Source organism: Battus philenor, unplaced genomic scaffold (genome assembly GCF_028537555.1).
Source record: "Battus philenor isolate CCGP_79_NKW_IND1 unplaced genomic scaffold, ilBatPhil1.0.hap1 SCAF_10, whole genome shotgun sequence".
In the NCBI taxonomy this organism is placed as follows: Eukaryota; Metazoa; Arthropoda; class Insecta; order Lepidoptera; family Papilionidae; genus Battus; species Battus philenor.
In genome coordinates, this window is record NW_027181662.1 from 13,762,063 (window position 1) to 13,776,031 (window position 13,969).

Sequence of the window (13,969 nt, forward strand, 5' to 3'; positions counted from 1 at the left end):
AATGTTTTTATTTATTATCTGTCCTGTTTGCTTCATGTTTTAAATAGAAGTACTAAATCGCAATATATATTTAATTAAGTTTTTTTGTTTATTTGTAATGGATTTGTTAAGTCCTATTTTTCAAAGAAATTCTTTATTTTTATGTATCGAGGATTTACATGAAATAAAAGGCATCATGGTTAAACGAGCCATGGCTACAAGAGGTTTTGAGGAATGAGGAGACCCATAGATGAAAGTAAGTGACCTGGATTGGTCAGCAGATTGGCTAGTAGAAGTGGGCAGGTCACTCGCAGAACTGAAATGGAGACCACAGCCTGACAAGCTCGGAGATGACAAGATTGTTCACCCACAAGGTGGACAGATAACTTTGTTAAGATCATTGGGATGGATGTCACTGGTTGCAGGCTGCTTCCAACGGGTCTTTTTGTCAATGGTGAAGACGATATTAATAACGAAATTAGAACTTTTTGATATTTTTTTTATGGAATTATTTCATATCTATTTTTTAATTAGAAATTTTTTCATTAAATTATCTTATAATGGTTTACCATTTAATTATCTAATTATTTTAATAAAACTGGAATGAGATCATAAAATTAATTCAGATTTCTTTTAGTTGTTGCCGCTCTCACTCAGGGTAGCTGCGAGTCAAACATGAACCTCTGTTCTACTCCTACTTCCTACTCTTGTTTTGATGTTCTATTGGACTACTTGGGAGTTATGTTTAGAACAATGTACCTCACATTGTTCCTCCGAGTGTTGGAGTAGACCTCGTCGTGGTGCTTCCGTTGTCTCATCTTCTGGAGCTTTTAATGGGTTCTACTCGTGATGTTCTTTCTTGTGAGTCTTTTTTCGGAGGGACTTTTTGATTGGGCGTGTCTAGTCCGTATGAGATTTGTCTATTAATCCCGTTCGAGATCGGATAATGCAGTTTTTATGAGTTTTTAACTATGGTATGTTGTTTGGGCCACTAGTTGGTTGAGGTGATGTAAGGCGTCTTCGAAATATCTTATTGACGCTCCTCCGAAATACTCCAATGTAACTGGGAGGTTTAATGTCGATGTTTCTCTTGTATAGCTACGCTTCGGTTGCTTTTCTGACGAAACGGTTCCGAATAACTTGCAGGGAATTCAGTTTGCCCTCGATATGGGCTAAGGTGACGCTCGAATAAGACTGAGCTTATGCAAGATTTATACAAAAGTATGGTCAGACTATATAAAGCCAGTAGTCTCGGAAAATCGTTGCGACATGTTACTAACATATCAAATGCTTTCAAAGGATTTATGTTTAATAATAGATATAATTTATCAAAATACATTTATTATTGATCAGTACTACTTAATTTAAAAAAAAATAAAATTAACTCGATCACGTTAAGTTGTTTTTTCTCCCGAGATGGGAATGTGTGAGTGAGACAGACAACTAGATACATTGTGCGAGTGAGATGAAAAATGAACCGCTGATATCAATATGAAGAGTATGGAAATAGCTCCTCTTGATAATTCGCCTATTTTTGATTAATTTAAGACGCCTCCATGATTTCTAGCTATAGATATACAAATAATATTGGAAGTCTCTTGGAGGTCTATATATATGTGTGTGATTAACACGTATAAAGAAGTATCTTATTTAAAGTTTTTTGACGATTTTAGTAATAAATATCATTATGAATCAAATATAACATAAACAATTGTTTTCCATAATATTGATTGGATTTGGTTAGAACTAAAGTTTGGAATAAAATAAGGAATACTATCTTTTAATATATTTATGTAGCATATAGATAGTTGTAGAGAATTTAAATTTAGAAGTGCCAACGAGTACCACATGTACTTGTAACTAAAATGTATAGAGTTAATGACAGGAATTAATTAATAATTCTAGTCAAAACATCTAATAATCACATATTAAATACAAAAAAACAATATTCCTAAAAACTGATTATATATATATATATATATATATACTATGATATTATTTGTAAAGAAAAATGTGATTATAATAGTCTAATTTCTGTTTTAAATGTGTAACTTATATTAACGATTTAAATAGTTTTAAATACAAAAAATAATCATATACACTCAAAAACTTTGCCAAAATAATACGATTGGTATCTCCTGAAGAATTTTGATATTGAAATAGTGGGTTCCCAACAGGGGCGGTACCGCCCCACGAGACATATAGTTATTCTTGGAGACAGTACTGCTTCCCCAGGTAAATTTTTCATGGGGCGATACCACTCCGTTGGTTCTGTAGCTTTCATAGAAGCTGCAGCAGATCTAAATGTCGAGGGTTATCACGTATAAAAGGGGACAAATGATTTTTATTCTTGCAAATGTTGTGGTAGTCTTTGTAAGGTTGGTAACCTGTAGGTAGTTCAATAATGAAGTTCACTTAACAAAAAGAAATTCACGTCCATTTTGTTTGACAGTAAACAGTTCACTAAATCAGATAAGAAACACTATATCATCTGCCATCATGACCTGGTTGTCCTGGGTCATCCGTTCCAGTGCAGCCTGGACTTCTCCGGACTCGAAGATCTGGTGAGAATACTTTTCGTTCACGTAGCCGGTGATTCTTTCCAACGCCAACGAGTTGGTACGTTCCTCGCGGAATAATTGTTGCAAAGCTGACTTGAATTGAGACAACCTGGAAACAATATATAAATTATAAAGTTGGCAGGTAAGCTTATGTTTATCAAATCTTATAATAGCCATCTTCTTTTTAAAATGGGACTGCTAAACGCGTTTTGAGTGACAGTTCAAGCAGAGTTCATATTTGATTGCAATCAAAACAAAATGATGCACGTAGCAAGTAGATCCTACCACGCCACTTTTTGCTTTAGATTTACGTTAACGTCAACTTTGACAGTTCGAGACAGCGGTTTTTCATCCGACTTTTTTCTCAATAAGAACTGTCTTGTACAAAAAAAAAAATGGTAATGCAACTGAAGCATTACAATGACAATATAATCACAATGTTACAAGTTTCGCAATGAAAAAATACTTTTGTAAGTAGTTATTGTTTACTATTAAAACATTAAATATATAAATAAAGAGGCCACTTAGAAATGTCTCATTTATTTATTTTCTATGCTAGACTGTGATAGATTAACATACGCCCACTGCAAGGCATAGGTCTCCTCCAAGTTCACATTGATGACCAAATATCGCTGTCCACATCTAGTGACTAATCATTAGTCCATCTAGTGGGGGGGCCTACCAACGCCACATCTACCGGTTCGTGGTTTCACACGAGAACTTTTAGGCCCTGCTGGAATAGTATGCTCTGCTCTCTGCCACTTCAGACAAACAATAAGACATGATTCCTTTAACCGGTATTGTGTTGCCCGCATCCAGCGATTTCCCGCGAGCTTTATCATGTTTTTGGTCTACCTAAAGGGGGCCGGTGGTTGCTGGTGGAGTGCCTAACCCACTGCCATTTCAGATGAGACATTAAACAAATATAAATAATATGATAACTCTGAATACAGTGCATTTATTTATTTATTATTAGACTCCGAAAGGCCAATAACTTGACAAATATTGTAAGAAATATGTAAGTACCTATTTGCTTCAATTGTCGAGGGGGTGGACCTGGTGGTTCGTTGCGAGGATTCAGGTTGCGTAGAGTGCGCGGCGCGGACTATTGGTTCAGTTTCCTCGTCTGATGAGAAATCATATGGATCGTCTCCAGCACCTTTTTCCTGAAAATTTTAATAATGATTTTTATCACTTATTTGTTGATTTATTTTACTGTATGTATATTATTGGAAAGAAAAAATATCTTAATAAGGTTAGACAGTCATCTGTCCACCATGTGGGTTGTTTTTGTGAGTTGCCTGGACTCCAGAACTTCTGGCCACAGCAGCCATCTGTTCTGCATTACATGGCCTGTCCTCTGTTACTGCAGCTTACCAATCTACTGGACTATGTCATTGGTTTACTATCGTCTACGAATCTCCTCATTCCTAACTGTATCTCTCCATGGCCTTGCCAATGTGTCTCCAAGTGAGTGATCATGTTTCAATACCGTATTACTAATTAGTTTTAGATCATCATCTTAAGACACTAGACATAAACAAGATATTTTGGAGAATATGTAACTTACAGTTGTTCGTGTCCTCTTAGCACGTGGCTGCTTGGTTCGTTCGGCCTCGGGTGCTGCGCCCTCGTCCTCGGAGGAGGCACGCCTTTTGCGGCGCTTCTCCTTTATCAATACCTGCAACAGATTACATATAGTAAACGACATATAAATTTTAATTTAAACATCATGATTTTGCAAAAGTGTTTTAGTTCTAAATGTTTAAATTATAACAGGATTTTCTCTACCTTTTCTCCATTTATAAAAAATTATATTAAATTGAATATATAAGATTTACACTGTTAGTTTATTATTCATAGTTACAAGGCAGAATATAGATTGTGTATATATAGGTTTGTATAAATGTTGACATATTAATGTGCGATACCTTTTTGAAGTATGCGTAATGTAGTAGTTCTATGGCGGCGAGGGCGTCGTCTTGCGTGACCTGGAAGCTAAGCCGGCACTTTGCGTGCGCTGTTGATAGACGTATCAACGTCTCCAAAGACCTCGCTGTCACTGGTTGAGTCTATGAACATAAAATAAAATATTTAACAAATTACAATTTATTAAAGGTCTTCTATTATACAAAGTAGAACAATTTAATTTTCAAAGACTTACCCTGGCGATGTCACTCTCCATCATGTCCTGGTTCCGGAGACGAGCATATTCATCAGCGATCGTGTCGCAGGCCTCCTGCGTCAGCTTTGGCTTGATAAGGCGCGCTATGTGAATATACTTGCGCATAAACTTAGTGCTCAGGATCTTTTCCTTCTTGCTGCGCAGATTACCATGGAGCAAAGGATCATACTTCTCGTACATAGACTCGTTTGACTCCTGGAATTGATGAATTTCATAATAAATAAGAATTAAGGTTCTAGAGTCCAACCATAACATGGGGAGACCACCTTGTAACGTAAAATGAACTAGATGAGAACCACTTCCAACTGGTTCTTTTGGACATACGTGAAACGTCAAACAATGGAATGGAGATCTTGGACCAGCACTGTAAGATGTACACATAAAATGGCGGCAGGAAATCTTAACCCTTTGCAATCTGAATGCCGGCACTGCTGACATGAAGTTTAGTTTCGGCAATTCGAAGTGATAAGGACCATAGCCAAATTTATATACATAAAATAAGATTATTGGGAATTATAATTATAAATTAAATTATGGTTATTGAATTTGAGAAATCAATATCTTTATATATATATATATATCATTTGTTCAGCAGAGGAGGTCTAAGTACTGAAACAATATAATAATACAGACATTACAATAATAGCATTGACCTCGGAATAAATTATGCCATTGAGCAAAAATATATATCTATTCCATATTATATTCCATGTTTGCAGATATGAAGAGGGAAAGAGAACCAGCCAACTTAACTAATGGTGGCAGCGCTTATGTTTTGTTTTCTCGGCACTAGAAGCGCTAATGTAAGGTTCTACAATAAACTTACTTCAACTTCTTCATTGTCAGGATTCTCAGTCGAAAGCATCTCCACTGTCGAGCCCATCGGCAATACCTCACCGTCTTGCTCTTTTGGATTTCTAAATGAAATGTAATATTTTATTATTTAAACATTGTTATTTTTAAGCACACAGAGCCAATGAAAATATTTTAAAATTAAGAGCTATTTTGGTGTCTAAAGTTGTAAGCCAGATGTTTTCTTTTATGTGCGACCACTATCCTCTTTTCTTCTTTATTTTTGATTGGTGTGTTATAATGTTTCTTTCTATAAAGTTGTGTATAGTAAATTTTTAATGTTCTGTTACTTATAGAGAAACACAATAGAACCATTATTTATTTGGCAACTTTTAATTTACTGTTTACATATATATGTATATATATTTCAACATGAAAAAGAACTCCTTGGGCGTCTTTAATGGGAAGCTAAGTATACGAGTGTCCCCAGTGGACTGACCCAAGCCAAATTTACTTACTTATTAAGGAAACCTTGAAGTTTAATTATTATATAAAATTTAGACCAAAGAGTATTAGACAAAAAACACGAATTTAAAAAATCTTTATATATTTAAATTTATATCTTTTAATCTTTTTGATAACAATTATTGCTAAGTAGACACTCTATGAGCCATAGAGAAAATAATAGTCTGAAGGTGATAGAAGAATAAAAGTAACAATTATAGCTCAGTGAATTTGGTTTGAAAAAGCAGTGGACAAACCACGTATTACAGAGAACTGATGGCTGCTGTGGTCTCAAGATTTTGAAGTGGAGACCATGGACTGGCAAGCATATCATAGGGCATCCACCCATAAGGTAGACAGATGTCCTTGTTAAGGTTGTCGATAAATTCTGGATGTAGGGCGCTTCCAACTGGTCTTATTGAAAATCTTTGGCGGACACCTGTGATTGTCTTTGAGCATAGTTACTGAAAAAAGGTTTAAAGGAAAGACAGAATACCTGTATCTATGCATTCTAAGCACGTGCTCGGAGATGAGGTTGTCGTGGTCGGCATCCGCAATGTCCAGCATCACAAACAGCAGGTCGAAACGTGAGAGCAGGGAGTCTTGTAACCCAATATTCTCCATTGGTGTTTTATACTGGTCATACTGAAAGTAAAAAAAAAACTTAATAGAACTTGTCGTTAGATAAATTATATGTTATACTAATATATAGGCATTACTTCAGCATTCTATGGGTTCATTGTATCGATGATGGGTTTATTGCATTATAGAAAAAAGAACCAAGTGTGGTGATCGAAGCTAAAGACTTGCCAAGAGTTTGTCAAGAACGAACATTAGGATATTTCTCAAACAGGCTCCCAAAGCAGCATTTGTATGACCATTAACAATATTGATAGGTAAAATTTAACGTTAATGCATTGCAGACCTCCAGGAACTGATACGTACAGGTCGTCAACCCCAAGAACTGAACCTGGCTTCTCACCCCCTAACATGACGGTATGTCATCAATAACATTTTAACTGTAATATATCCATTGTTGTACACAGGCCTCTCTCGTAAATAATATATATGTTACATTTATTTAAAATATGTAATGTCTATTAAAATTGGTTTATTCATGGTTTTTGATTAATTAACAATCAAAATTATTACATTTTAACAGTAATTTCATTACAAAAATGTCAAAAAAATATACGCTTTAAAAAAAACACTTCTATAGCACGATGTACAGAGAAGGGAGCTGTCAGTAACATTCTATATCTCCCACCATTCATTCTCCTTCCTTTCATGTAGGCGAGTATCTAAACTCAACTAATCCAAAAGTCTATTTAGTCAATATGTAACTGAAGTATGCAATTTACCACATATATTAAAATTAAATAAAACATTCTCTATTTTTTTTATTCTAATTAATATTAACTATTACATTATAATTAGAAAAATAAATAAATCTAAAAATTTTAATAGATATTTTAGGGTTAAATATAAACTCACCCTTCCATAAACAGGGTTGGCAGCAGCAAGTACGGAGCAGCGAGCGTTCAGGGCAGCGTGTACCCCGGCTTTGGCGATGGTAACTCTACCCTGTTCCATCACCTCGTGTATGGCGGTTCGGTCGATGTCCGACATCTTGTCGAACTCATCGATACACACCACCCCACGGTCTGCTAGTACCATAGCACCAGCCTCCAATCTGTGAATGGAACATACATATATACTTGAGTGCTTATATATATGGTGATGGGTGTAAAAGATATTTGCTGACAAATAAGCTATGCATATAAATACCGTTCAAATCCTTAATACCTATAATCAATCACCCTGTACAAATAGTAACCCTGACCAATCACAAACAAAAAAAATTATATATCTTAAGGGGAAAAAATCAAATTGTTATAACCTTCTATCACCAGTTTCTGGATCAGTGGTGACTGCTGCAGTTAAACCGACGCCGGATGATCCTCTCCCTGTCGTGGTGACCGCCCGCGGTGCTGTCAGCAACACGTAACGTAGGAGTTGGGACTTCGCCACCGATGGGTCTCCGATCAGAAGTATGTTGATGTCACTACAGATGCCAAAAAAAAACTTACTTTAAAAAATTTTTACAGTGTGTTTGTAGTGGCACATCTTCATATATATAATAAAATTGGATTGCGATTTGCATAAAATTTATCCCACAAGTGTAGTAGAGTACCCAAACTAGACCCAACAATAAAATCTTAGCCAATCAGCGCTCGCAGAGTCGTGCGAGAAACCGGTAGCTGTGCGAAAGAGAAATCCGTTTACCCCCTTTGTTTTTTTAATAAATTTCGTAAGCAGAGCCTTGGCTCGGGAATGCAAAGCATTGACAGTTTATTTATGAAAATTAGATAAAAATAATCTAAGAGGTTTATGTCAATAGAAACTAGAATTTAGAAGCATGAGTATTGTCATTCATTTGATTAGTCATTACAGTTCCAAATCACTATTATATTTACTACCTCCTGCCCTTAATAGTTTTTTTTTGTAATTTGGAGATAGAACCTAGGGAAGATACCTGTTCGTAACACACAAGTAATTACTATGTATGTGATTGTAACAATTTAAGTTGTTGTAGATTAGCAACTCCGGTTCCTACTTGTCAAATTTTTAACGGTCATATTGTGTCCAGGTTTTTTTTTTATGAAATACAATATTATAGCCGACTCTTCAACATTTTCTACCCACAGAATTGAAGGAAAAGAGTATTAGCAACCATCAGTCTTCTGTCCACTTTGTGTTTCCCACGCTGCTGTTGTGGGTGTAATTTCACATAAAATCCATTATTGGTTATGCATAACATATCAAGACAAAAATTTGGACACATTTTATATGTACAAGAGCTTTTATATGTATAATTTGTAAATATGCATTTTTTTAATCAACACCCCTTAACCCACTTATGGGTGGTATTTCGTAAAATGTATATTTACTTGAACTTTACTTGATGAAAAGAATATTCCTACCAAATTTTAAGTCTCTAAGCTTTACGGTTCCAAAGATAATATGATGTGTCTGTACATAGGTGTAATTTATATATCAGAGGGACCGGAAAGTAATGTTTCTGTCAACATATTTTACAGAAAAACCAATTGATTTCTGCCGCTCCGGCATTAAACATTTGTATACTAGATGGCAAAAGGTTGTTGATAACGAAAGTGAATAAATAGTTAATTAGAAATAAAAACTTGTTAAAAATGTAGTTGTATGAATTTAACTTAAGAATGCGACATTACTTTCCGGTCCCCCTAATAGGTAATATCACTAAGTTATATGCTTAAAAATACTAGAAAAGCATTTAGAAATACTCACCCTCTAAGTCTAGTGCCATTAGGCAAGATCTTCTCCATTCCGCCCAACAGCAGACACAGTATGGCCTTCTTTATATAGTCATGACCATGAATAGATGGAGCCAGTGACTTGCTGAGCATTTCAAACATGTCCGTGTTGGTCCGTTTAGCAAGACGCTTGCACAGTTTAATGTCTTCAATAGTTATGTTCAGATTTGCATCTTTATTGATTTGTGTTATGTTATTTGCTATTAGGATTGTCCTGTGAACATTTATAGCATACTAAATATCACATCTTTATAGAGTAATTAACTTTTTGTTTAAATGTGTTGATTTGAAATTCACTAACAGAATGTATATGTGCAATCAAAACAAAACCAAAAGAAATTCAATATATCAATATAAAACATATTTGTTGGTTTTTATTTTCCAATCAGTGCCAATACGTTAAGGAAAAATTACTTTTATTTTTATAAAAACATGATACCAAATAAATATGGGCAGACTTAACGCCCTGAGTATTATCTGTCATCCTTTAGTAACATAAACACAGAATCTAAGTTTAGTTAAATGTAAAAAGGTAAAAAATAATTATATAATAATGTATATCAGGGGTGGACAAGCTCTTTGACAGTGCTAGCCATTTTTCGTAATTTGACATTTTTTGTGAGCCGCAATTGAATATGCATTTAAAACACGCAAAAGGATGTTTTTTTTTTACAATAATAATTTTTATTGAAATTATTTGGAGAAAAGAACAAAATGTGTGTATTAATATTAGATATAATTGCACATGTATATGACTGCACTCTTAATAACACTCAAGAGGCTGGTTAGTTGATTATCATTTGTATTTCACACTTATAATTTGTTTCAATATCCCAGGAGCTGAGATAGGTAATATAAATTTAAATATTGAAACAATTCGACAATCAATCGGAGCCAAAAATAATCGTTCAAAGAGCTGCATGTGCCTTGCGAGCCGCAGTTTGGCCACCCCGGGTATATGTAAATAAATGCCTTAGTCCAAGCTGCAGAAATTAAAATCCAGCGCTGGACTGGCCATCAAGACAGTCTTTGAGAAAAGCTTATGCCTTGCCGTCGGCATCTATTAGCTGTCATGACGATGAAGACGAATTATATTTTAAATAAAAATATTTAAGTACAATAATATTGTAGAAATTATTATTAAATTACCTAAATGTACCAGCAGTAAAGCTTCCTTGTTTTGATGGCAAGCACCTATAGTTCCCAACAACTTGCACTCTGTCTCCCGGCTTGCATTTATCCACAAGGTCATCATCACAAACCACATCGACGCTCCGTGGCAGCTGTCCAGCAGGTGCCCTTTCTGGCATTTCTTGAACTGTAAGTGTTTGATGATCCTTGTACCTGGATAGACCATATTCAGTTTCCAAAGGATTGCCATCATCATCCTGAAATTTACAAGAGATAATACTGAAGGAAACTTAAAAAAATATACATTACTGGGGATTGTACAAAATGCAGAAAGGATATGAAAACCACCCATAACATTGTGATTGAAAAAATCTGTAGATTAAAGTGCATCATAACAAAGCTGCTACGCATACATAAAACATAGATTTATATCTTATGAGATGGTAGGTTTCACAAATTTGACATCGAAAAGAGGCAATTCAAGTAATTAAAAAAAAAATCATTCATTAAACCATTTTTTCAACTATTGCTTTTAGACATTTCTTATTTAAATAATTTGTTTTAAAGACATATTATATCCTAAAATATCTTTAAAACAAATATCTTACGATGTAATAAGAACCTCAGTGTCTTTGTTATTAAGTACATTGCATAAATCTATACAAAAAAATAAAATTAAAGAGCATAAACAGACATTAATAATAATTATATTAAAATAACCACTTTTTACTACTTGCATATGAATATGTACATGGCATATATATTTTTAAATTATTATCCGTCTCTTTGTTCCGGCTAATCTTTGAAATAGTTGGACCGATTTTGATTCAATATATACTGGCACATAGCTGATGTAATAAGAAATAACGTAGCCTATTTTTATTTAAAAAAATTAAAACAAAAAAAAAATAAACAATTTTTTTTTTGTAGAATTTGAAGTAGACAAAGTCGCAGGCACAGCTAATTTATATGTTACATTAACACATATTTTTTTTAATTTTAATGTTATTACCCTGGTTGGATATATTGCAGATGTGGGGAAGGCCTCAAAGGATGTCAGATCTGTATATTTGCGTTCCATGACCTTCTTTGTGGCTGGACAGTAATGCACACTTCTCACTACTTTTGGTCGCACTAATGAAACTCTAGTTACTATTCCCTCCACACATATCAAGTTTCCTAGATACCTGTAAATGATTAAAAAATTTAATGCTAAATACATGTATTAGTCATTGTGGTGACATTTGGGGGAGCCCTTTCCCTGCATTTTGCATCTAACAGTTGATATGGTGATGATGTTGATATATAAAGATGCAAATTCAATTTTTTTTTGTAAACAAAGCTAGTTGAAATTGTAATTAAAATGTAACTTTCTTGCTTAATATTATATTAATAACACAAACAAAAATTGAATTTTACATAGAATGCATAGGGAAAGAACTAAATGTGTAAGAAAGAACTTTAATGCGCTCTCAATAATTTCATTCTATAGTAAAAGATTATTTGTGGGTACTTTGAGAAAAAATATACTCACATTTATATAATCTCCAATAACATATTCTTGACAGATAAGAATTTTTTGGTCTATAGAAATATTATACAAATCTAACTAGATTTATGATTAATATATGTGTTTTTTAAATGAAATTTATTAAACTACATATTGCTTTTAACTGCATTGCAAATGACCTATGAGAAATAATATAGATTATCTAAAACTTAACTTTTAATTTCTGTGTTTTAATTACTTTTAATTTTGTAAATTGTTTGAATATTGATTCGGAGAATATTTTTGACTTAAACATACAAAATATAATCATGTAACATATAATAAATGTTAATTTCAGTTCCTTTACTTTTCAATAGAAATCACCAAAACATTTATTGTTTAACAAGTTGGAGCATGGCTGTGATGTCCGACTGAAATCCATCATATAAAAAACCTCAAATTTAAATTAGCTTTTATCGTAACATAGACTTAGTTACATGAAAGAGTGAGAGCTAGTTCATTCTTATACAATTTAGTATTTGAATGAAAGAATATGAACCCCATTAACATTACACATTGCTTGAAAATAAACAAGATAATCACATTTGTGGAATGTCTTATTGTCCTATAATAGGACACATTAACAGACAATCCATTAAATTATATTATATTTTTATTAAAATCTGATGTTAAGCCTGTGTAGGAATAACAATTCTCCTTTTTTTCTATTTTTTGGATAAGAAATGTTTTATGCTTAATCTTGATTGTTAGATCCTTATTAATTTCATTATAATACCTGTAGTATTCATTAACACATTTATATTCCGAGTGATGGAAGACATTTTTCATTTCAGGAAAACATAGACATGTGTTTCGACAAAGACCATAATCCTGCATGCTAGATCTGGGACTTAAAATTTAGGTCCAAACAAAGGCTTGAAAATATCAAGCGTTGTTAATATAAAGGGGAAGCCCTGAAGGAACCTAGCATAGACAGGGAGCCCTCCAGACTCATCCTTAAGTCTGGAGAAGCATTTACATGATGCTTTAACATGTAATGTCAAAATAGCAAAAAGCTTTTGACAATGATTAAACAAAATCAAAGTGAATTAATTGATAATAAACTATTTGACATGCTTATAGTTTAATTATTTAAACTAATTTGCGATTACTATTTCTAAATCATTCAATTATAATAATGATTCGAAATTAAAAATGTATAAGGATTATCACATACCGGGATGTTAAACTTCTTGGTGTAACATGTTTAGTTCCAAAACTGCCAGAAAAAGCCACAAAGAACTCTTCTTGTTCTTTAGCATATGTTGGATCGATGGAAGATACGTATTCTTTAAGAGCCTTTTGAAATGCGATTTGCTCTTCAAATGCATTTTCTAATATATTTTTAGCACGAGCTGAATTTTTTCTTCTTAGATCATTTATATTTACAACAAGACGTTTTGATTTTTCTGTAATCATTTGCTTAACCCTTTCCATATACATGCCTTGGTCTTCCTGAAAATATTAACGGCCATTTAAAAGAGAATTACAAATGAATGAAAACCTGACATTATAACAAATAATTACTTCATCGTCAAGAAATTCCAAATATTCTCTTTGCAAATCTCTGAGACGCTGATCAAAATCGCTTTCCTCCATTGCGGCTAAACAATAAACACTATTTAACTCAACAACAAACTAAACTTTACCACAAGATGAGCGTCAAAAATTATGGCGCGAAAAACTATTTGGGTGACTTTGACAGCCGTTGCTTACTATCGCACATGGCTTAGTTACAGATAATGTCGATTAACGATTAAATATATGCTGCTTAGAGATTATTAATAATAAATTTAAAATCAGTATAAATATGTAATCTACATGTTATATTATTATCTGATATTTCACATTGTTCAAAAATTTCTAATAAAAATTTATAATATACTTTGGGAATATTTGTAAATAACATATT

The 13,969-nt window shown here is 33.4% G+C and overlaps 1 protein-coding gene across 1 annotated transcript; it reads right to left on the reverse strand.

The window, feature by feature from the left end:
• Positions 1 to 1,797: 1,797 nt before the first annotated feature.
• On the reverse strand, positions 1,798 to 13,747 carry Mcm3 (minichromosome maintenance 3). The gene is made up of 14 exons (XM_068766628.1): positions 13,585 to 13,747; positions 13,235 to 13,512; positions 11,521 to 11,695; positions 10,527 to 10,765; positions 9,352 to 9,591; positions 7,922 to 8,086; positions 7,516 to 7,714; positions 6,518 to 6,666; positions 5,552 to 5,642; positions 4,705 to 4,920; positions 4,472 to 4,612; positions 4,111 to 4,221; positions 3,567 to 3,706; positions 1,798 to 2,649 (listed from the first exon to the last, which is right to left on the reverse strand). Exons 1-14 carry the CDS (start codon positions 13,654 to 13,656, stop codon positions 2,448 to 2,450), a joined length of 2,418 nt encoding a protein of 805 aa, XP_068622729.1. The 5' UTR covers positions 13,657 to 13,747; the 3' UTR covers positions 1,798 to 2,447.
• Positions 13,748 to 13,969: the final 222 nt, after the last annotated feature.